The 22,833-nt window shown below is 42.0% G+C and overlaps 2 protein-coding genes across 4 annotated transcripts; one reads left to right on the forward strand and one right to left on the reverse strand.

The window, feature by feature from the left end:
* Positions 1 to 12,427: 12,427 nt before the first annotated feature.
* Positions 12,428 to 14,507, reverse strand: LOC138625529 (gamma-crystallin M2-like). Of its 2 annotated transcripts, none has more exons than XM_069706511.1 (3): positions 14,481 to 14,507; positions 12,797 to 13,039; positions 12,428 to 12,706 (listed from the first exon to the last, which is right to left on the reverse strand). In XM_069706511.1, exons 1-3 carry the CDS (start codon positions 14,505 to 14,507, stop codon positions 12,428 to 12,430), a joined length of 549 nt encoding a protein of 182 aa, XP_069562612.1. The 2 variants fall into 2 exon arrangements, with proteins under 2 accessions (XP_069562612.1, XP_069562611.1); XM_069706510.1 differs by lacking the exon at positions 14,481 to 14,507 and adding an exon at positions 13,134 to 13,166.
* A 155-nt stretch (positions 14,508 to 14,662) lies between these two features.
* On the forward strand, positions 14,663 to 22,812 carry inpp5e (inositol polyphosphate-5-phosphatase E). 2 transcript variants are annotated; one of them, XM_069706507.1, is made up of 11 exons: positions 14,663 to 14,745; positions 15,251 to 16,105; positions 17,209 to 17,332; positions 17,447 to 17,544; positions 17,631 to 17,755; positions 19,111 to 19,230; positions 19,392 to 19,499; positions 19,732 to 19,893; positions 20,000 to 20,115; positions 20,305 to 20,441; positions 21,697 to 22,812. In XM_069706507.1, the coding sequence occupies exons 2-11, from the start codon at positions 15,309 to 15,311 to the stop codon at positions 21,827 to 21,829; spliced, it is 1,920 nt and encodes a 639-aa protein (XP_069562608.1). In that variant the 5' UTR covers positions 14,663 to 14,745; positions 15,251 to 15,308; the 3' UTR covers positions 21,830 to 22,812. The 2 variants fall into 2 exon arrangements, with proteins under 2 accessions (XP_069562608.1, XP_069562609.1); XM_069706508.1 differs by lacking the exon at positions 19,111 to 19,230.
* The last annotated feature ends 21 nt before the right edge of the window (positions 22,813 to 22,833 follow it).

Genomic DNA, 22,833 nt, shown 5'->3' on the forward strand with positions numbered 1-22,833 from the left:
AGAGAGATCTGGTGAGTGTGCTGTAGAACAGGAGAATCCCGTTTAGAGAGTGAATAATAGCGCCACTGCCCCCCTCTGGTCAAGACAGGTAGTGAATAGACTGCTGTTGCAGTGGTGGTCAAAGTACTCAGATGATGTGATTTACTTAAGTACCAATACAACAATGGAAAAATAATCCAATAAGTATATATTTCATGCATTTCAACTACTAAAGAAAAAAATGCATTCATAAAAAAAAAGATGTAAGCTATCAAAAGTAAAAGAATTCACGTGACTGATTTATCAATATGTATGACATCATTAGATGATTACTACTGATACATCAAAGTAGTATTTTACTAGTATTTAGTAGTTGGTGGTCAGCCAAACGGTCACGAAGTAAATCTGAGGGTTCATAAGGTGATTAATGAGAGTTTTGAGAATTTTTGGACTTCTAATTCAGAACTATTTAATCTTTAATTACTCTATAAGATGATACGTTTACTTCCTTGAAATGCCTTTTCATTTAAACTGACATCTGAAATGTGTATTTTTTTCTTATAAGAGATCACAAGCTGAGAATTTTGGGAATGAATGTTTAAATTATTGCTAATGTATCATATCTATACAATTATTTCATGTTTTTTAAGGTAAAATCTCACAAGTAGTCACAACATTGACTGTAGCAGCAGTTCAAAGTAAACAGTGCAACATTTCCATCTAAGATGTCGTGCAGCAGAAGTTTAAAGCAGAATGAAATGGAAATACTCAAACAAGTAAATGGAATTCTGCTTTTGAAAACGACACACTCCAACAATGTTTTTCAGATATGAAAACTGTTCCAGCTCAAACAGAATATCCGTCATAAAGTCTCTGACATTTTCCTTCTCAGGTCAAAGAAATTTAGACAGGCTGCTTTCATACACTGGGTGGAAGACAATCTTTCCATTCGCTGTATTTTTCAAGAAGCTATCGGGACGGCGGGCAGCAGCAAGGTGCATCCTGGACATGTTAGTTTACACCCAGACTGCAGCTGTGTCAACAACGTGGCCCACGCCTGATACTCTTAATCTGTCAGTGTATTACAGAGGGCAGAGATAAGACAAATAACAAGGTTTTAATATGTGCAAACTCTCTCAAACTTGAAAATCTGTGTTATAACATTTGCAAAATGTAGGCACAGTAGTACTTACAAATTACATATGTACGTATAACTGACAGTTAATATATACTGTGATCATCATCATCCTCATAAGGGTTGGTATGTTCCATCCAGACGTAGGCGGAGGTATCATTAAATTACTTTAAGTGGCTCCTCTCTTTAGACCATATGGAACTGATCTGCTGGTTATATTAAAGGGCCTGGGCTCAAGACAGAGGTCAGAGGTGTGCCAAGTGTTTACCTTCTAAACTAGCTTAGTGGCTGATGTGGCAAAGGTCAGGGGTTGATCCAATGAAGCAGACTCACAGGTCACACAGAGTATCCTCGGTTCTTCAGTTCCTTATTTAAACAAAGCCAGGGAAAAACGCAGTAATGCAAACAGAAAAAGTTGACATTTGCAAAAGTAGGTTGGTCAGAGACAAGTCCGGAAATAGCTCATCAAAATGCTATAATTAGTACTTTTATACAAAGAAAGGATATTTGTGACAAACCCACAGAGAATTATCACCAATAAACAGCATTTTAGCCCCTTTCAGCTCCCTGTTTTCATTTTACAGCCCATGACTCAACTGTTTTGGCTTCAGCCTTGTTTTTAAAAGTCACAGTATGCACTATACAGCAGCCGCTGTTGCTGGTCAACATTGTGTATCTGCAGCTAAAGTGCCAGATATTTCCCTCAGGAATTGGTGGAAACCAAAGCCGAGCTAAAAGCAGAGTGAATATTGGACTTACATTCATCAGTTTGCCAGAAACTTCACTCTAAATGAAGGATAATGTTGCTCCATGTCAGCTGGATGACTGCTATCTCGTTCCCCCTATCAGCTTGAAAGGTAATATCATGTTGATGTTGTGTTTTGATTGTCCAAAAAAATTGTCAAACCAAAAATAAAGATCATTAAAGAGTTAGTGAATTATTAAACAGTGACGTAATATTCTTAACACAATAAACGCTTAAGTTACAAACGTTGATTTTTACTTTTTTTTATGTTTATGATGAACAATCCCTCATGCTCAACTTAACTATTCATGAAACACCATTCATATTTTCAGGGAAAGAGTATCTCTATAGTTAAAATAAAAATCTGCATGTGAACAAAAAAACTAAACGAACAACTTTAACGTTAATTTTTTAATACGTTAAACACTATCAGCCTTTTTTTAATGTCGGTGCTGATATCACACTGGACCTTCCACTTCATTAAAAAGTCAGCACTCAGAGTTCAGTGTTTGACCCTATACTGCTAACCAGTGCAGTGCAGGGTGTGTGTGTGTGTGTGTGTGTGTGTGTGTGTGTGTGTGTGTGTGTGTGTGTGTGTGCGGTTATAGTGTACAATACAACACAATTGTCCTGGCTTTCTCCCACTACTGCCACATCCACTCTCCATTCTCCACTTCCTGGTGTTACGAGCAGACTGGAGTCAGTGTTTGTTTCTCTCCCAAACGTTCCAACTGCAACAAACACACGGACGGAGCCAGCGAGGGAAAACACACGGAGGGAAACACGCCACGCCAGAGCTCACATTCCTCCTGCAGAGCTGACTTGTTATCAGCAAGGGCTGGAAACAGAGTGGGAGATGGTTCAGTGAGGCACAGGAAGTAGATTTGGTGTTGGGGTGCGATTGTAGAAAAAAACCTGAGATAAGTCTGAGCAGAGTCAAATTCCAGATAAAAACAAAAAACTTATCCAAACTGTTCAACAGCTATAACTGTTTTGGGAATTAGGATTTTACATAGAAAATACACTATCTGACCAGAAGTATGCAGACACCCAAATATGGCAGCACCCAGTAACAATGATGTAATATAACCGTGTACATTTACTCAAGCACTGTACTCAAGTAAAATATTTAAGATAGTTGTACCTCATTTTATTTTCATGCCACTTTATATTGTGGGCTTCTAACCGTCTACACTCCAGTATGAAATACTTTACTCTTTGCCCTGCTACTTTCTTTTGAAAGCTTTAGTTTCTAGTTTCTTACAAATTAAAGAAAATGTTGTGCGTTGTTATAAATTAAACTAACAAAGGGTATAATAAATGTATGAATAGAACTGAAGAAAACTGCCCATCCATAGATGAGTTGTTTTGAATATAAAAATGTCCAAATGGGCCATTTTCCCTTCAATTATTTATTTATTTGTTTATATTATTTTGACGTTTTTCCATAGTTGAACAAAAGCAGTGTTGTGAAAGTGTCTCTGTGACATTGATATGATATGATATGATATGATATGATGTGATATGATATTGTCATGTTGAAACAGGAAACAGCTTTCCACAAACAGTTGCCACAAGGTTGGACTATTGGGCACGGTGGTGCAGTGGTTAGCACTGTCGCCTCACAGCAAAAAGGTTCCGGGTTCGAATCCGGTCCTGGGCCTTTCTGTGTGGAGTTTGCATGTTCTCCCTGTGCTTGCATGGGTTCTCTCCGGGTTCTCCGGCTTCCTCCCATCATCCAAAAACATGCACCTCAGGTCAGGTTACCTGGCGCCACGCTAGTGGCAGCCTGCTGCAGCAGAGCCCCCCTGCTGTAGTGAAGAAATTTCCCCTCGGGGATTAATAAAGTGAAAAAAAAAAATAATAATAAATAAATAAAACATCATTGTGCGCTCTGGCAATAAGATCCCTCATAACTGGAAGAAAGAAGTTGAGATAAGATTATGAAAAGTAACCCCAGATACAAAGCTGGCAAGCTTCTATGTTGGTTTTATTATGTGCGTAATAGAGGGTTTTGTATATTTTTTATTTTTATGTTTTATATATCTTATGTTCATGTCTGTTAGTGTTGGATGACAAAGGAAGCTAACGGACAGCCATGTGAACATAACATTGTATTACTTTATAATTATTATTTGTTAAAATATAAAATGATCAGTTGTAGGATAATTTCTGAAAATATACAATGTTATAGTTGTGACCTTGGAAATAGCAGACTCTAGTAAGTGTTCCTTGGTTTAAGATTTCTTTGTCAAATCAAACTGTTAGTCAGCTATATAATGAGATTGTTGCATGCCTTTACATGTTATTCCATCATTCATAATAATATTATTTTGTATAAATAGTATAATCAGGAAACTACATAAGTTATTTATTCTGTACTTTTACTTTGAAGGTAACTTTTTAATGCGTGACTTTTTCTTATAATGTAGAGCTTTCAAACAGTGTTCGTTTTACACCAGTAAAGAATCAAACTAGTACTTCTTCAATCACTGCTAAACTCTGTGCTTGTGCACATAAAGCTGTCCAGACGTAAACGGTAATCTCCTCTTTTACAACAAACAGAGAAGACGGTTGTCTGCATGTTTATTCCCATATGTGTTCATGATCCCTCTTGCAGTAATCTGGATGTGTTCTTACATGTGTACAAGCCTCCACTCAGCCTGCTGCTGGAGTGCCTGAGGCCTGTAACATGTGCCTGCTGTCTGTTGGCTGGAGATGCTATCGTGTGATTAGTGAACAGCATGTTTGTTGGCACATGTCCACTCTGTGTCTGATAGCAGTTACAGTCGTCACAGCTGTGAGCTGCCCTGAGGAGAAAACCCCTGCACCTGCCTCTGTTTCTGCCTAATGTAAACAGGTTGTGTGAGCAGGAGTACATGCAGTTATTTACACAGATGAGATCAAGTTGTCAGGGCATGCTGAGGCCATTACACCAGTGGACAAAAAAATACTTTTTCCTGATCAGCCAGTCACACGGGATCACTGATGCAAATGTGTGTGAAATGAGGCAGGAGATTGGTGTGGATTACACATGGCATGCTGGATCCAAACATCGTCTCTGGGGAGGATTCAGACGCTGTGACTTATGGTTTAAATGACAATGAGGTCGACAGGAAGTTTGTAATTAATGACCAAATACCTGAAAACTAAACCTACTCTAATCAGCCTCAGCATTGTTTAGAGTCAATTGGCAAATATGATCATGTTAACCAACTCAACTAACATGGTAAACATTATACCTGCATGTCATTCGAGCAAGTTAACAATGCTGACATTAGCATTTAGCTCAAAGCTGGCACGTGTTGACTCTCATCTGGTTATGCCTCTCATTTTCATATTATAAGTTTATGCTGTTTTTATGTTACTGTATCATTTATTATTTCATATTACAGACTGCACTACTGTTTGTCTAAATAAAAGCTTTAATGTCAAATTTAAACTTTACCTTGTAGGAAATGCTCCAGGTCTTTATATTTGAAACAGATACCGGAAGTCGTTCAGCATTCAGCCGACCAACGGTGTAATTTAATCACTCAGTTACACAAACTGTATCTGATTTCAGATACATGCACATGTAAACTGCATTTGTATAGTGCAGCGTTTGCAGCAACAGCAGCAGCTGCCATTTTTTATGATTTTTGAAATAGGTTGGTGGTCCCTCCCCTTTAGATATGGCAAATATGGCAACCGTTGAGGGTGGGAAGTGTCCAGTGATTCACACTAAAATTAGTTTTACCATAATGAGTACAGCATCCAGGTGCTCATACACTACATACATGCAATATTTAATAATTACGTGTGAAAAAGTACACACTCAAAATAGGAAGTGCAAGTATGGAAGTACACAAATTGAGACACAAAGGGCCTGAATTTACTAAGACCTCAAATAAAGGGTACTAAATTGGTGCTTGTTCAAAAAGTTTGCACATTTATTTTGTTCCTGTTTTGCGGGTGATTTACTATAAGAGTAATTGCGTCTTTGATATCAGGTGCAAATCGCTGTATTTAAATGAGAGGTTTGCTGTGTTAAAGTGATTCCACCCGTTCTAAGAGAACAACCAGGAAGAAAATCTGATCCATTTAAATTAATAAACATAAATAGGGCCTATAACAAGCACAAAACGCTATATCGGAGATTATCAGTGAGGAAGTCAATGGGAATAACAAAAAGATCCATAGATGAATTTATGAGAAGATGGCAAGATATTAGGAGGGAAAAAACGGCTTATGATAAAACGTCAGCAAATAAAAGAGGAGGATGAGCTCAAACTTCGATCAGCAGGTCCAGATCTTTCTGTGATGAGCACGTGACTTTTCATTCAGGGCCTCGCGAGTGCTCGTGAACCTCATGAAGACCTGTAAATTCTGCGGGACACATTCAGGACCTGTGACAGCACACTTTAATAACGGGACTGGGTGGGATATCCAAGCAGCGACACGCTGGAAGGACCCAGAGGAAAGTAAATGCAGCGTCGTAAGGAGTTTTTTTTTAATTGCTGGTATTGTGTGGCTCCTCCTCTTGTTGGCTGTCAGTCATGATTCAGTTAATCCAATCACTCAAAAATGTCATCTGTGGCCAGACGAAAAGTCTAAATAATTTTTCCGTCTTTTAATTTTTTTTTTCCACGAGTGTAAAACACGTTCTCCACGTATTCTTTAGTTTCTCTACGTCTCCTTCTCACCACAATAAGAGCAGCCGTGTCTCCTGATGTGGCCACCTGATTAATACGTTCCTTTCAGTCGTACTAAAATACATTCAATCACTTCTCCTGCTTCTACTTTCAGGTTTAGTAAATATCATTGCGGGTGCTAAATGTATATATTTGCATTTCCCCTCCCAGTATTTTACACCTTCAAGTAAAAACGCCCAATATTACATATGCATTCAGGCAAACATGCAAAATGGACAACGTGTGTTAAATTGCACATTTGAATGACGCTGTCCTCACTGCACGTGGTTAGTAAATCAGCTGGGAATTTTTTTTGCGGGTGGTGTGAAGTTTGCACGTGCTTTTACACACGCAAAGCTTTAGTAAATCAGGCCCTTTTACTCATTCAGTGACAGACATTTGCATTTCTAAGACCAAAGTGGTCACAGACAGACAGAACAAAATGACCCTGCTATGGTGGTTTAAAACAAGGGAAACATCAGGCCTCTTATTGCCTGAGTTTCTTTTACAAGTTTCTTTTACAAAACTACAAAGAGCCCTCATTTATTTTGCATCATCAAACATAAACTCCATTCCTCAGAACAAGAAAATGCCATCGGTGCATCATTGGAGAAAACATTTAGATTTTTTCATCTCAAGATTTGCGCTTGCTGTGTCAAGCGATTTTCTGAATCTCCGCAGGCCAGAATCAGGCAGGAAAAATGGAAACCTGCCAAACAGAGGCTCTGATTTTCTGAATTCTGCCTCAGGTTAAAAGACAATGAACTATAGCAGGCTTTGATCTGAGTTCATATCCAGGCAGAATAACGATGACTCCTTTGACCGCAGCTAATGATGTCTGTGGTGCGTTAGCCCACTGCAAAGGGGGATTTGTAACCACACGGGCACCTTTAATGAGTTTTATTTGTTTTGTTTTATCCCCCTCCACCTCCTACTCACCTCAATACACAGCGTAATGATGAGGGAGGGGTAGTGCTGGTTAAGAATCAGCCGTCTCCACACCTTCATGGGGCTAATTATACAACCCTCTGGAGGATCATCTCACAGTTTCACCTAAAGGAAAAGAGATTCCTCCTCTTCTCTAGGCTCATAATTCTGTATTAACCACCTTTGTTAGTCTAAATTGGAGTTTGTCTGTCTGCATGCATGTTGTTCATGTGGATGGGGCTAATTTTGCTTGGCATTTGGATGCTAACTATTCCCATCCACATGACTCACACCAGTGTGCTGCTTTATTGATGCACTGGTATGAACACAAGGTAGAAGCTCAAGACATGCAGCAGCCATGAATGTTGCACTCTGATGACACATTTGTTTAACATCAATAATGTTAAGTCCAGTTTTCATTGTTCATTTGGTTCTTCTGAATAACTTGTTGTCATCAGGCAGTCTCATTGAGATCAAGATCAAACCAACCAAAACACAAGATCAACACAGATGGAGCAGATGTGGCTTTATAGGGCAGTTTTGTTAACAAATTCTTTGGCTTCTCATCTACTTTGGCTTTTCTCAGCTTTGTTTTGGACAGGAAGTGGATGATCAACCTGTCTGAGCTCATGAGCTGGAAGAGGCTGCACATTGTTTTTTATTGGGTCTAGATGAGAGCTGGAGAGATGCAGGTTAACCACCACAGTTACCTGGACGCTGCTGACTGAGCTGTTGATTCTCAGTGGGATCAGCAGGATGAGCTACAGTTGACCCTCTGTACGAGGCTCATTTGATTCACATGGGATTCTGTTTAAACTGTAGTTTTTGTTGTGAGAACAAGTTTTAAAACATATTACATCCCTACAGTCCACCTGTACTGATATTTTCGACCTCTTCCCAAGGCTGCATGGCCATGTTTTTTTAAATTCTCATTAGCCTTGTTGCCCCAATTGAGACCTTTTATCTGTTCTTACAGTTTAGTGATATCCCGCACATCACTTTCAAAGCACTAAATGGACTCGCTGCAAATTACATTCAGGATTAATTGACCCGGTCGTGTATGTGGCACTTGCTAGGTCTCATTTGGCATCAATGGGATGAAGGCCGAGTCTATGCAGTGAGATGTCCTCCAAAGTCATTCTTAAGTTATTCTTTTATAGAAATGCGATTTACTAATCTTTCTTTTGAATGTTTCTTTGTATCCAGCCAATTTCATATTTGATCAAATTTCTAACTCTGTAGTGACCTTCAGATCATGTTCACATCATTTGCCCTTTTAATGTCTTATTTTAATTTGCCTTTTATTTATTTTTTTGTAAAATACTTTGGTACCTTGTTTAAAAAAATGCAATACAGATCGAGTTTATGATAGATATTAGATATAATGAGCCAATTTAATTAAAAACACCTTTGTAGTTGATGATTGTCATGGCCGATATTCTGGCGGTGGCTCAAAAGGTAGAGAAATGGGTTTATGACAAGGAGGTTTGATAGATTAATCCTTGGACAATTGAGGATATAAAATACAGCGTGCACTAAAGTACTTTTACAAAATATCCTTCGCAGTATGAGTATACTTTTTGAAACTTGAGTAAAACTTTTACAACTTTTGTGTTAATGCTGCACGAAACTAAAACACAGCTTCAGAAAGTCTCCAGGGCTCAGCATTAAACTTTAATCCATCTGTCCCACTTCAGAGTAATTTTCAAACACTCTCAGAAGTCATAATTACTGACACAGACGTTGCCTGGAAAGTGTGTCCTTAAATAGTATCGGTCAAAGCACTTTCTTCACACAATACTCTCCTTATCTCGCTGTCGGACGGCAGGTCCCAGTCCATCCCCTCCTCATTAAGCATATGTCTCATTTTCCATTTCAGACATGAGATAGCATAGAAGTGCACACAAAAGCACTATTTTCAGGCCCTTCTGCTCATCTCGTCTGAAAGTCTAATGAGAGCGGATCAAATATAACTGACACCGAGGGGAGACAAAGGGAGACGTAGCCCTGGGTGAGAGATGAGGCGAGGCAGAACAATGGACCTGAATGTGCCGCCACTGCGGCGGTACGGAGCAGGACTGGAGAATGCAGATGATTCTGTAATGAGGGATTAAGTGGTGGATTATGGGTCTTTATTAAGATGTTTCTGATCCTCATTAGGCTGAATCTTGTATCAGAGCATCGATTCCCTGCTCGCTCGCTGGATTGGCTGTTCTCTGGAGGAAGAGGAGAGAGGAAAGAGAAAACGAGTGAGAAAGAAGGATAGAGAGACATGTGCTTCCAATATGCTCCTCTGAGCCATGGAAACTATATATAAGAGATAGGCACTGATTTACAATTACATCTTCCGAATGTATGCGTAAACTGTCTGTATTGTGAAAAAATGTTTTGGGCTATTTTAAACCAGGACCCACACAGGTAAAGAAATGCAAAAAGAATGAACCAAAGTCTCCTGAATATATGAGTACGTCATTATACAACCTACAGCCAGGATTTATGCTCATAACTTCAACTACATTCATAGTCTACAGGCATACTGACATTTCGTTGACCCTGTATTCAAGCACAGTGGTGGTTGGAAGTCAGTGTTGAAAGATAATACTGTATTTGTACGAGGTTTCAGGTTAGACTGCAGGTCAGGATGAGTGATGTATGCAAATTATATGCAAATCATTTAGAATTTTTATTAAAAAAATATTAAAAAAATAACTTCTCCCCTTTAAGCCAAATTAGTATCATAGTTCAAACTGAAAACCACTGTCACTAAGTAGAAACAGCAGAAAAGCAGAATTGTAATATAATGAAATAATAAAATTGCAAGTTCACAGTCAACCAAAGATAAGTAAATAAAAAGTCAGAGGATCAATGTTGAGACATTGTGACTAGTTTTGAGCCAACTGTTCAAATTAAGGTTGGAATTTTTCACTGAATAAGTGAAATATATTTGCCTACTGATATCATTTATGAAATTTAATGGGAAACAAATACATGCACGAAATTTCATAGCGATACGCCACAGAGAACCATAAATGTTGAAATAATGACAGTGGAGGGAAACAAAGACATCAAAGTTAATAGGATTCATCGTCAAAGCAACATGAATGCCTGCACAAAGTTTGATTGTAACCCATCCGATCCCATTCAGCTACTGTGTTGGAACAGGCCAACTACGCTGCCAGGCCGCTTCCTGGTTGTTTTACTGCACCAACCGGTCAAGTTGCAGTTTACATCCACACCTGTCCATAATCATGTAGTGAAGACTTTGAAGAAATATTTTATACAGTATGAGTTCACATGCTTGATCAATATTGCTAATTGACAGAAGACAATACTTCATTCACCCAAGATTAATGTCGCTGCTTTAGTATCCAACCAGATGTGAAATATGGTCAAAATCTCCCCTTCTGTTCCTCAGTTATATTCAGTAATGGCTTTTGATGTCACAGTGAAGTTTACCTTTGACTTTTTGGAAATAAAATGTCATTACTCCATTATCTTATCCTGTTAGAAATTTGTGTAAATTATGTCATTATTAGCAAATTAATTCTTGAGGAAACAGGTTTTGTGTGGTCATGGTGACCTTTGGCCACCAAAATGGTATCAGTTCATTCTCGAGTTCATTTGCATTTTGGGAAGAAAAAAAAAACTTGTTTTGGGGGTGTGTCTGTTTGATTGACAGGCCTGTGGTGCAGTCAGGGATGTAATTTTGTCGGGCTTCCATTCAGATTGAGTCAGATTCACTGTTCACGCTGTCTCAATTATTCCAATATTTATGTGACAAGACTGGAGACACAACAGTTTGAATTCCACTCACATTTAGACTAAACTTCCTCCAGCTTAGAGCAACAACTATTACGTCTTATTATAACAAGAAGGCAGCAGTTGGAGCAGCATGTCGTTCCCAGCTACAAAACAAAAGGCTTCACACAACCAATGACCGACTTCTGATCACTGCGGCCAAGGAAAGCCAGGCTTCTCTAAATGTTATGTCAAGTGAATGTGTGGTGAATGTGTGGCGTTTGCTTTCCTTGGTAAATTTTTTTTTAAATGGTTAACCAATCGGAGTAACAACTTAAAATTAAATCTGACATTAGCTAACACCAAAACTAAGGCTTCACATAGTGAGGAAAAGAGAGATTTGGATTTTCAGCGTGGAAAATGATGTCCACGCGGCAGCAGAAGCAGGTTCATATTGTGGCAGCTGGGTGTGACATTTCTGGTAGCAACTCCAGCTGCCACATACCTAAAACCTTGTGCTCTCTGGGGCAACGCATCATCTTCTTACCTGCATCCATGTTTAACTGGGAAGGCCAGAAGGTTCAAGAAAGCTCGGTCCAGCAACATGAGCTGATCATTGATCCTTCGGACCTTCAGCAGCCTGACAAAGAAGAGGCACAGAGACAGAAATTAGGCTGGCATTAATTTCTAGCTGGACGGTAAAAACCACAACAAAATGTCTGTACATGAATGTGCGTACGTTTGTGGATCAGCCGCTCCAAATCATCAGCTGCTCGGCAGAAGCTGGCCAGTGCATGTTTGAGTGGTTCTGAAACAAGACACAGATCATTTCATCCTGTCTAGTTCACCACAAGGATCAGAAACAGATCCTGCTTCTGCTACATAAAGCATGTTGGTTAATATTCTAGACCAAGACAGTGTAACTATAAGTATAAGAGTATGTATTACTTGGCCCAAGATGGCACAATGCCTGGCACTAATACTGACAGTTTGACTTTGTTCTCGACATTTCTACTTTTATTCATAAAATGCAAGATGCCTCTAATTTATTTTCCACCATGTGGCCTTGATACGCAGTTATAGCCTCCAGCTATTCACCCTGTGATTTACAAAGGAAGTTGACACTGACCATCTTTGATTTGTGTAAACTGTGAATTGGAACAGAGCAAACAATGACTTCAACACAGCAGCAGTTCAGTTTATGACAGCTTTATTTAGTGCAGAGAGAGTCTAGTAGCAGGAGTCGGTGATGCGCCTCATGCTCATGAACCTCATGCCGCTCATGCCCATGTTCATGAAGTTCCTGTACTCGCCGGGCCTCATGTACATCATCCTGCCTCTGTAGTGGGCCTGCTCGTACATCAGCCAGTGACCGTCCATCACGTTGCAGGACATGCAGTTGGACATGCGGTAACGGTCCATGATGTTGTCGCAATCGTCCATCAGCTCATTCATCATGCCTCCGAAGTTCTCCCTCTCGTAGATCCTCATCCTGTAGGATCCCCTGTGCTGTGGAGCAGAAGACAGAGCGGGTTCAACACAGAACATTTCAGTGTCAGGTGTCATCTACAGTAAATCTAACCAGGCAGGAGATCTCACCATGGGGATCATACGGCAGGACCTGATGCAGTCGCTCATGCCCATCATGCTCATGTAGTCAGCGTACTCGCCCCTCCTCATGAAGTACTGGTTGCCCATGTAGTTGTTGCGGTCGTACACCATGAAGCAGCCTCTCTCCACCCTGCAGGAGTGGCACCTGCTCATGTAGGAGGACATGTCGGGGCAGTCGCTCATGCACTCATAGGAACGACCCTGGAAGTTCCTTTCCTCATAGAAGATGATCTGTGGGAGAGAGACTTTGGTTAGCAAATGGATTTGGTGTCAGTTACAGCACCAGGAGCCACAGCGCGCCGAGGTTTAGAAATGGAAAACGTACCTTGTTCATGCTGTTCATTCCAGTGGAAGTCATTTTGCTGGTAAATTGACTGTCGCTGCTGCGGCTGCTGCTGCTTGTGATGCTGCTTGTGATGCTGCTGTCCTTGCTCTTGCACCTCTCTGTACCTCTACCTGGTTTAACCCTTTGCTTTTATACCTGACCCACGGACAGGCCCTTTGTCCAAATTCCCGAAGCCAGCAACAATGACATCGAAATTCACAGAATATGGAGGGATTGTCCACATTTCCAGGGGCCAGTGAGGTCAGGGAAACTTTCAGTGGCTATTTCTCATACAATGAGGGGTCAGAGGGAGGGTGAAAGGGTTAACAATCAGAGGGCACACCTTGATAGGGTTCACTCAGTGCGACACACACTGGTGTGTCAGCAACAAAATTTGTTCCTGTTGTTTCTTTGTTCCTGACACAGTGTGTAGCATGATGGAGTGCCTGTGGAAAACGTCTATGGTTTAATTAAAACACGCAAGGAAACTTTTAAAATGAATGAGGTATTTATAGTGCAGGAGGGCAGGGTTGGTGAATTGATTGATTGAAGTGATGTTTGGATCCATTAAACAGATGTCATGCGAAAAATGTAAAAATATTTAAATTATGGCACATAAGTGTGTGTGTGTGTGTGTGTGTGTGTGTGTGTGTGTGTGTGTGTGTGTGTGTGTGTGTGTGTGTGTGTGTGTGTGTGTGTGTGTGTATTGCTATCATACGTAAAAAAAAAACATATTTATGAGGACAAACAGACTTTGTGAGGACATTTAGGCTTGTCCTCACTACTTCAAAGTGCAATTAGAGGGTTGTAACTTGGTTTTAGGGTTAGTGTTAAATTAGGTTAGGGTACGGGTTGAGGTTAGGCATTTAGTTGTGATGATTAAGGTTGGGGTAAGGGGCTAGGGAATGCATTATGTCAATGAGTGTCCTCACCAGTATAAAGAGACAAGCATGTGTGTGTGTGTGTGTGTGTGTGTGTGTGTGTGTGTGTGTGTGTGTGTGTGTGTGTGTGTGTGTGTGTGTGTGTGTTTGTAAGTGTCTGAAATTCATCATTTATTCTCTAACTTTTATCCTCAGACTTCTTTTTTTTCCTGTACATTAAAAGTAAATAATGTCATGGACGGTGAGGTTTCTTCTCATCCTGACAAATGTATGACTCCAAACACTGGAATTGAATTAAGAGAAGAAAAGACATAAAACAGTCACATTAGGAAGGTAAAGTGGTAACATATTTTATTGGGACGAAGGGGTAACCTATTAAAATGCAGCCTGTGATTTATTCCCTTATTTTGTTGTATGAATCCTATCAAATACTAGTTTAACTTTCATAATACAATTATGTACCAACAGGCGCCTTTAAGCGTTTTATTGCCATGAATCCATTTAGTCCATGACGGACGAAGTGTTCAACCTGTACGTATTCCGTTTTATTCCAGAGGTGGGCAATAAACGCGTTGGTGTAATTCCTCCTCTCGGCCGCGGGGGGCGCTGTGAAACCTCGCGGACTCTCATTCTGACTCTCTTGGTTACAAACTCTGTGTTGTCAAACGTTGCTAAGGAAATCAAAGAGCTACTGATTAATTAGCCACTCCGAAACCAACAGTTCACAGAAGGTAACGTGTCTTCAGGCTGATAAAGGTGTAAGACGTCGTTCGTACAGAGGAACAGGAACCACCGACATCACCTGTTTATTAATACGATTATTAAAACGCTCGCTTTACACGTTAGTTAGCGCGGCTAGCTTCTTTGGGTCTATTGCTACTGTTTTGATAGCATTTTAGCACCGCTAAGTTAAATCAGCGTGTTATAATGAAAACGTATTGTTTAAAGCAGATGATGAGTTAGTTAAGAACATGATTCAACTTGTGTTTTTGGTTTTTTTTTAGTTCTGCGTCTAAATGTATACGTCTAAAGTTCACAAGAATCCAGACAGCTCACCTTCAATGATGTTTGTTCGCGTCAGTATTCAGCTTCAATTAAGTTGTGATCTCATCACTCGTGTTTCATGTTTCATGTTTCATGATTCATGATTCATCGTCGCGGTGTTTGTCGTGTCTGATGATGAAAGAGGAAACACGAAGGCCTCCACGTTTCACTGAAACATATTCAACTCTGCAGGTGTTCAAGCCGCCGAGCGATGACAGCTTGGTCTGAGACATGAGGACATGAGGACAGGATGACGGAGAATGGAGAGGACTGCGCCCTCCTCCGCGTGTCCCGCGGGGCTCCTGGAGAAGGAGACTCCGTCGCCAATGACGTCAGGCCACCCGCGACCTCCCTGCTAGATGTCAAATCCCACAAGGAGCACGGCGATGACCTGACGCTCACTGCTCGAAACGCGGGGGGGGAGGTCAGTCCGTACCAGCCTCGGCCCCCCTCCGTACCCAGGCTGTCCAAGTCCGGCAGAAGTGTCTCCGTGGAGGAGACCGTGAGAGCCAGGAGGCTGAGGAGCAGCCAGGAGAGTCTCAGTGACCCAGCTGAGACCGGATCCTCCACAGACTCGCTGAGAGAGGACCAAGCGGTTCCGGCTCCAAGCGGGTTTGTTGTCAGCGGCGCCGCCGGCGTCAGGAAGGACTCCAACGCGAGACCCCGGTCTGCTGCTACCAGAGGATCCCCGGTCTTCAGAGACAGAGGGAGCAGTCTCTCGGAGTATGAAAGGAGGCCGCGCAGCCAGCAGAGTGACCCCACAGACCGTCGGGGGATATCCGGCCTGTCTCCCGTGCAGCCCTCGGGGCCGCTGCCTGCTTTGGAGAGGAGCTTTGCGTCAACCACTTTGAGGGCAGCTAATAGGATTGACAGGGATTGTTTGGATTATGGCGTGTCGGCCAGAGAGAAGCTCGGAAAAAGACTCCACAGGAACCTGAGCGACAGCCGGCTTCTGGAGAACATGGGTTCGGACAGTGTCTCTGTCAACTCCATGAGGTCCACCTACAGCGTGCTGAGCCCCATCAGTCCCCAGGATGTGAGGAAAAGGTACAGTAAGCATAGGAGACCCTGTAGATGATGTAATCCAGTTGGGTATGATGGCTTTTTTTTTTGTTAGGCTTACTCCCTCTGGTGTCTGAGGGCTATAAGATGCTGGTCTCTTTTAAAGGGTATCGACCGTAGGCCAGTGACGCCGTGAAACTAAATTTAGAAGTCAATCTCCATATTTGTATCCTTTGAAACTATAATACAGTCATGCAGTAGCACATATGTCTTAATTTGTGTGTCGGGATGAGGTCCGCCAGGCTTCTATTCTCTGCACATGTACGACATGAGAATCAGATATGATGTCTCATATCCACTACACTCCACTATATTACTGTTTTTTTTCCCTCTGGGTGGGGCCGAGTCACATCGCACATTTGGGTCAAAAGCAGTAGTTTGTGTTTGAGCTACGCCGACCGTTCATTTTTCCAGAATCATATCCTCCAGACAGTTTTCACTTTGAGCCTGTAGGTTGCTCACATCTTCAAGAGAAACAGGAACATAGCAGCGTGGAGGATGGTTTACGAGGAGATGCTCGATCAGCACAGGTTTTGACCAGACGGAGGACATAACTGGTTCTCTGTCTGTAGTTTTAGTACGATACATCTCTGGTCAGCCCCGAGTCACTAAGTCATATTTTTACTTTTAAGCAGCCTTGATGTCTTTCCTGCTGTTAATATTTGATACACACGTTCATGCTCCCCGCTGATATGAGGTTTTTTTTATGCATTGAGTTCATGCCTCAGATTATGGATGGAGGTTATGCAGTAGTTTATGCACAGAGTATACTTTGGTCTGCTTTACATTTATGAATTGAGTTCATGCACTGCGTTCATGCAGAGTTTATGTGCTGAATTTATACACTGAGCGTATTCACTGTGTTTATGTGCTGGTTTAATGCATCAGCTTGTTTTACTGTATTAGATGTATTCAGGTTCTTTCAGTTTGCCAAGGGTTATAAAATTACAACTATTTGAATACTCCAAATCTAATTAATGCTTCTCTCATATTCTGAGAGTCAAGAAACAGAGAGCGCTGAGTCCAGTTTGTGTCCTGTGTCATTTAAATTGCACCAGGCTACACATTTATTCATTTCATTCCTGCAGGAGCTTCCTGGAGGGCAGCGTGCTGGGAAGCGGTGCCTTGCTCGGGGCTGAGGAGCTGGACCGCTACTTCCCCAACAGGAGAGTGGGGATCTACATCGCCACTTGGAACATGCAGGGAGAAAAGGTGGGAGGAGATCGGGACTCTGCAGCGTCTCACAGACCAAGAACCATTTAAAGTCTAATCACTGTAAACACAAGCTCAGACTACAAGTTGTAACCAAGTTTCTGTGGTTTTCAGGGCCTTCCATCCAACTTAGATGATCTCCTCCTTCCAACAGACTCTGAATTTGTGCAAGACTTTTATATTATTGGGGTCCAGGAGGGCTGTCCTGACAGGTATGTTAGAATTAAAAGCTGGGTTGTTGTGATTGATTACTCTATCAGGGCTGTTAACTGGTATGCATGTGCCTGTGTGTGTGCAGGAGGGAGTGGGAGATCCGTCTTCAGGAGACTCTGGGACCTTACTACGTCATGCTATATGCAGCATCACATGGTGTTTTGTATCTCACTGTATTTGTCAGAAGAGACCTCATCTGGTTCTGCTCAGGTAAGTCGGGAATCAGTTTGGGATGAAATAAAGTCAGATGATATCACTCCATTGTTTATATTTGCTTGGGGTAGTGATTGTGATGTATCTAATCCTAATTAATGGAAAGGCAAGTTGTCATTTAGATTCCATAAAAAATACCTTAAAAACATTTTTACTGTAAAGATCTTTAATTTTTACGTGGATGATTATTTTCTCCGTTAATGAATTACTCATGGGCTCTGACAAATGTCAAAAAGAGTGAAAAGTGTTATCAAAACTATGAATGCTTTGTTTTTTCTGACCAAAAATCCATTTGAGAAGCTGAAACCTGAGAATGCATTAAATTTGCCACCATGTGAGACAAAAGCAACACATTCTCCCATTTGAAAGCTGCAATCATCAGATGTTCTCCTGAACTCCAAATAACTGCATATTAAAGTAGTTCAGATATTTAATTGTGGATTCATTGACTAATCATTGAAGCTCAGACTATAATATATAACTGGGAAGTACTCAAAAATACAAATTGCATAAATGTTAATAAATCCTTACATTTAGTAACTAACTCTTCTCTTACCAACTGCTGTTCATTGATTTATTTAATACTTTGGATGGAAACGGGTTAAATTGGATTTTTGTCGTATTAGTCTTAAATGTAATATGGTGAACCTGCAGAAACCCTGTTATTACGTACAAGGTGCGATCAAAAAGACGGTCCTGCTGTGCACGAATGGATGGAAGCCCAGCGATGTGAACAGAGCAGGTGGAAGCAATAACCTTCGTGAGCGAGTGTTTCAAGTTTTCCCTCCGACGCCTCATAAGGTCGCAGCAGAACTCGGTGTTGACAGACGAACCTGGGCGTTAAATTCACGGTGCCCAACCCTGCTGATGTCAAGGAAAACCCACCCAGTTTCATTCCTGACCTGATGCACTGTTCCGGTCTCGGGCAGGAACGTCCCGCCCCTCTTGAACTGCACATCACATCACACAGAAGAGCTCACCAGGCTCCTTTCTTTTATCGCCGCAGGTTATCTGAAGCATTTCAAGGATCTCTGATGCTGATTTCCGGAGTTGGACACACAACATTTGATGTGAGCTCTCTGCTCACGTTTTAAGCCCACGGTGAAATGTGCACGTACCACAGGTGTTCATGTCCATCAAGCGATTTCATTTGGAAGACTTTCTCCGTTCGCTCTCCTCGTTCACAACAAGATTGATTTCTGATCGCACCTTGTATGTTAGTAATCAGATGCTGGATCATCATCATCGGCTAAAGGAGTCCGACTCATCCTGTTGCTCTTCGTACTCTGCACATGTACATTTGTTCTGTCAATCACCCACCGCAACACACGTTTTGTTGACCCCCCCCACAGAGGTGGAGCACGCCACAGTCACAACCAGGATCATCTCTCAGATCAAGACTAAAGGGGCTGTGGGCATCGCCTTCACCTTTTTCGGCACCTCCTTCCTCTTCATCACATCCCATTTTACCTGTGAGTAGGAGGTTTCAACGGTCAGGGAGGCGTCACACTGAGGGAGTGATTTTTCAGGAAGGTTGTAGCGGTGGGGTCAAAACCTTTTCACACTGGTTTTGCAAAGACGCAACACAAACAGTCTCTCATGTTTCTGATGGGCTTTTCTCTTCTTCTCTCAGCTGGAGATGCCAAAGTTTACGAGAGAATACTGGACTACAACAAGATCGTCGAGGCTCTAGCTCTCCCGAAAGGACTCCCAGACACCAACCCGTACCGCTCCACACCAAGTAAGACTCCCTGGAGTTACGTTGTGGGAAAGAGGTGGAAAATGAAAACAATCAGGACGGTTGCTGCACCGAACATGCAGCATTCTGCCAGTGGGATGTATATTTTTAGCTTTATGTCAATGACCATCTTTGTCCCAGCAGTGATCCATGATTCACCGAGCTGTGATTAAAGCTTTGATGCCTGAAAGACTAATCTTTGATAATAAATGAACGATGGCTCTTTGAATCGTAGCTGACGTCACCACGAGATTCGACCAGGTCTTCTGGTTTGGAGATTTTAACTTCCGGCTGAGTAAAGACCGGGTTGATGTGGAGACCATCATGAACCGCACGGTCGGTAGCGACATGGACCCTCTGTTGGAGCACGACCAGCTCTCCAAGGAAATGAAAGACGGTACGCACGTAGGAGGCTACAGCTTTGACATGTAGAAACGTTTTTATAGAAGTAGGTCGTTGTGTGTGATTGATTCTCACCCTGCGGATTGTTTTCTTCCCTCCAGGTTCAATCTTCAAAGGCTTCCAAGAGGCACCGATCCACTTCTTCCCCACGTACAAGTTTGACATCGGCTGCGATATCTACGACACGACATCCAAACAGAGAACTCCTTCATACACAGTAAGAAGAAGCAGAACATCAAGCTGCACATGACTCAAGATAATCAGATGCTCTGTTATTCTAGCCACCAAAATAAGACATCCAGGTTTTTTTTTAATCATTTTTAGAGACGTTTCAGTTTCTCTTATTTAAGTGTAAACTTGACTGGTGACTCTGAGCAGGGTTGAACCTCTCTGTTTGTGTTCCCAGGACAGGATCCTGTTCAGGAACAGGCAGGCTGATGACATAAAAGTCTTCAAATACACCAGCTGCTCGAACATCAAGACTTCAGACCACCGGCCCGTCGTCGGTGTCTTTCAGGTCAAACTCAGGCCGGGAAGAGACAAGTGAGTCCCGCTGACACTCTAAAACATGCCTTAAAATATGTTGACGGATCGGAGGTCACACAGGCCCTGTTCATACCTGCTATTGTCATATACGTCCTGGGTGATCCGATCACAAGGGCTCTAAGTACGTCTGATCACAGCTGGTGTTAGAATGTGTCTCCATGTGTTCATCGAGTGACCGCTTGCGATCATGTTCCACTTCCTTGCTCTATATGCAAATGAACACCAACATCACGTAAATAAACAGGTGAACCTGTACAGAAATGCAAAGAGAGAAGAGTCAACGCAACAGGCAGTTAACACAGTGAGACATCTTTGCTCACTTGAGCCTCATCTTAATGCTCCGTCTGTTAGAAATGTGTGGCTTATTTTATGTTTGTACATGTCTGAACACTCAAGTTTGTAATTTACAACCTGAACCGTCAGGCTCGGCCGGATCATGTCGTTTAAGGCTCTGTGCTGCGATGGATAGATGAACTGTGCGAGTGTGCGGGGCTTTTCCACAGCAGTAGAAACAGAAATGAAAAATACTAAACCCAGAGGAGGCGTTGGTAAAACAAGCGTCAGGTGGACAGCCTCTGTTTTTATTCAGTAAACAGCTGTTTTATAGCCACCAGTTCAGTTTTGAAGGTAAATCTTTGACTTTTTGTCCAGTTCAGCTGCTCTTGGCAGAATCACTCAGGATATTTCTTCTGTTGGATATTATTTCTATTGCTGAGAGAATGACATTTGAGTAGGTGGTCCTTAGATGTGGCCCAGGACACACATTCGCGTTCACACTGCTAAAAGGTTGTGGTCACACGTTTCCCCGTCCACCTGCGGAGGTGGTCTGAACAGATCGGATCTCAATACGTTCTCAATGCATCCTGGGTACCTGGGTATGGTATCGCCAGCTGGGAACAGTGCCTGTAATGATAAACAATGCACAGTGGTATCACTTTCCTTTAGGTTGAGGTTGAGAAAGAGTAGAGACTTTCTACAAATTCCAGTGAACACGGCCGCTTTGCAGCTACAAATTACATTGTGTTTTAAACTCCTGCAAATGTGGTTTTTTGTTGTTGCTTTTCGTAATGGTCGTAATTTTTATGCATTTTCTTAAAATCCTAAAATCACAAATGACACTTTCTGCATTGTTGTGTACTATATTTCCCTCTGTGTGTGTGTGTGTGTGTGTGTGTGTGTGTGTGTGTGTGTGTGTGTGTGTGTGTGTGTGTGTGTGTGTGTGTGTGTGTGTGTGTGTGTGTGTGTGTGTCAGTATTCCTCTGGGAGCGGGACAGTTTGACCGAGGCTTGTACCTGGAGGGCATCAAGAGGAGGATCAGCAGGGAGCTGAAGAGGAGGGAGGCCATGAAGAACGAAAGCAGCAGCACCATCTGCACCATCTCCTAACACATTCAGACGAGCACTCCAGGCTAGACCACACCAGGCTGGGCCGGATCGAACTGTGCCAGAAACGGGGGAAAAGGACCAAAAGGAAACCAGAGTTGTCTTAACCACACTGAGCCCGGTGGTGGGCGTGGTCACTGAGCAGCACGGTGTCCTGGCCAAGCTGGCTGTACTTGAGGGCAGGGACCTTGAGGTCAGGCAGACAAGAGAGGTTTGCAGACACAGCAGTAGTCTGGCCTTTTATTTATTCAGCCCCCTTTACTCAAACATGACAGGGACAGGTTGGGAGGGGGGCCGCCGTTGTGGCTTACCGTTCAGTCACATGCTCAAGTGTGGACTGATTTAACCTTACAGACTCTGTAACTGCATCCATTTCCTCTTTATTTTGTAAAAGCATCATGTCTTGTAATGTCATGTTTTTATCAGTGTTCGAATGCCTTGTGGTTTTATCATCAGATAGCGCACTAAACATAAGTTCAGTAAACATTTAGGTGTCTGCAATTGACTTGAATTTTGCTGGGGTTTTTTAGAGTCTGAGCGGGTGTCACATTATTTCCATCATGAGTTCAAATATATTGTGTAGTTTCAAGAGCAAGACACTAATGAATGTGGTTACATCTTGTTAGGAGTTACTGTTAAAATTCAGGGAGATTCAATTTATTTAACGCTTTCATTACGTTTCTTTAAGGAAATCACACATTTTATTTATACTGTAAACACCTGTCACAAATATTTCTCCTCTTAGGCCAAGTGATCCTTCGCAACAGACTAACTCGATGCCTTACCGTCCAGCTCACTGTTGTCTAAGCTCATAAATCATCCATGTACTGTATGTAACACATTACTGAACTTGCATTCCCAGCATGAGGAGCGGTCTGCTCCAAAAAAAAAAAAAAGTGCCTGTAGGTCTTGTTTTCATCTCATCAGGACCTCTCATCTTTTATGTCACTTAAGAAGTAACAGCCCATAATAAACGTTTTAAAACATACCTGTCTGTTTTCTGAATT

This window comes from Brachyistius frenatus, unplaced genomic scaffold (genome assembly GCF_029030835.1).
Source record: "Brachyistius frenatus isolate BFR_SWC_R1_liver_20210118 unplaced genomic scaffold, ASM2903083v1 Contig_63, whole genome shotgun sequence".
Classification (NCBI taxonomy): Eukaryota; Metazoa; Chordata; class Actinopteri; family Embiotocidae; genus Brachyistius; species Brachyistius frenatus.

Bases quoted from the DNA above. Each gene is read 5' to 3' on its own strand.
- LOC138625529 (XM_069706510.1), bottom strand. From the start codon at position 13,166: ATGACTTCCACTGGAATGAACAGCATGAACAAG. The intron at 13,040-13,133 runs GTACGTTTTCCA...TCTCTCCCACAG, and splicing joins GAATGAACAGCATGAACAAG to ATCATCTTCTATGAGGAAAG. The intron at 12,707-12,796 runs GTGAGATCTCCT...TCTGCTCCACAG, and splicing joins CCTGCCGTATGATCCCCATG to CACAGGGGATCCTACAGGAT.
- inpp5e (XM_069706507.1), top strand. From the start codon at position 15,309: ATGACGGAGAATGGAGAGGACTGCGCCCTCCTCCGCGTGTCCCGCGGG. The intron at 16,106-17,208 runs GTACAGTAAGCA...TCATTCCTGCAG, and splicing joins CCCCAGGATGTGAGGAAAAG to GAGCTTCCTGGAGGGCAGCG. The intron at 19,894-19,999 runs GTACGCACGTAG...TCTTCCCTCCAG, and splicing joins CTCCAAGGAAATGAAAGACG to GTTCAATCTTCAAAGGCTTC.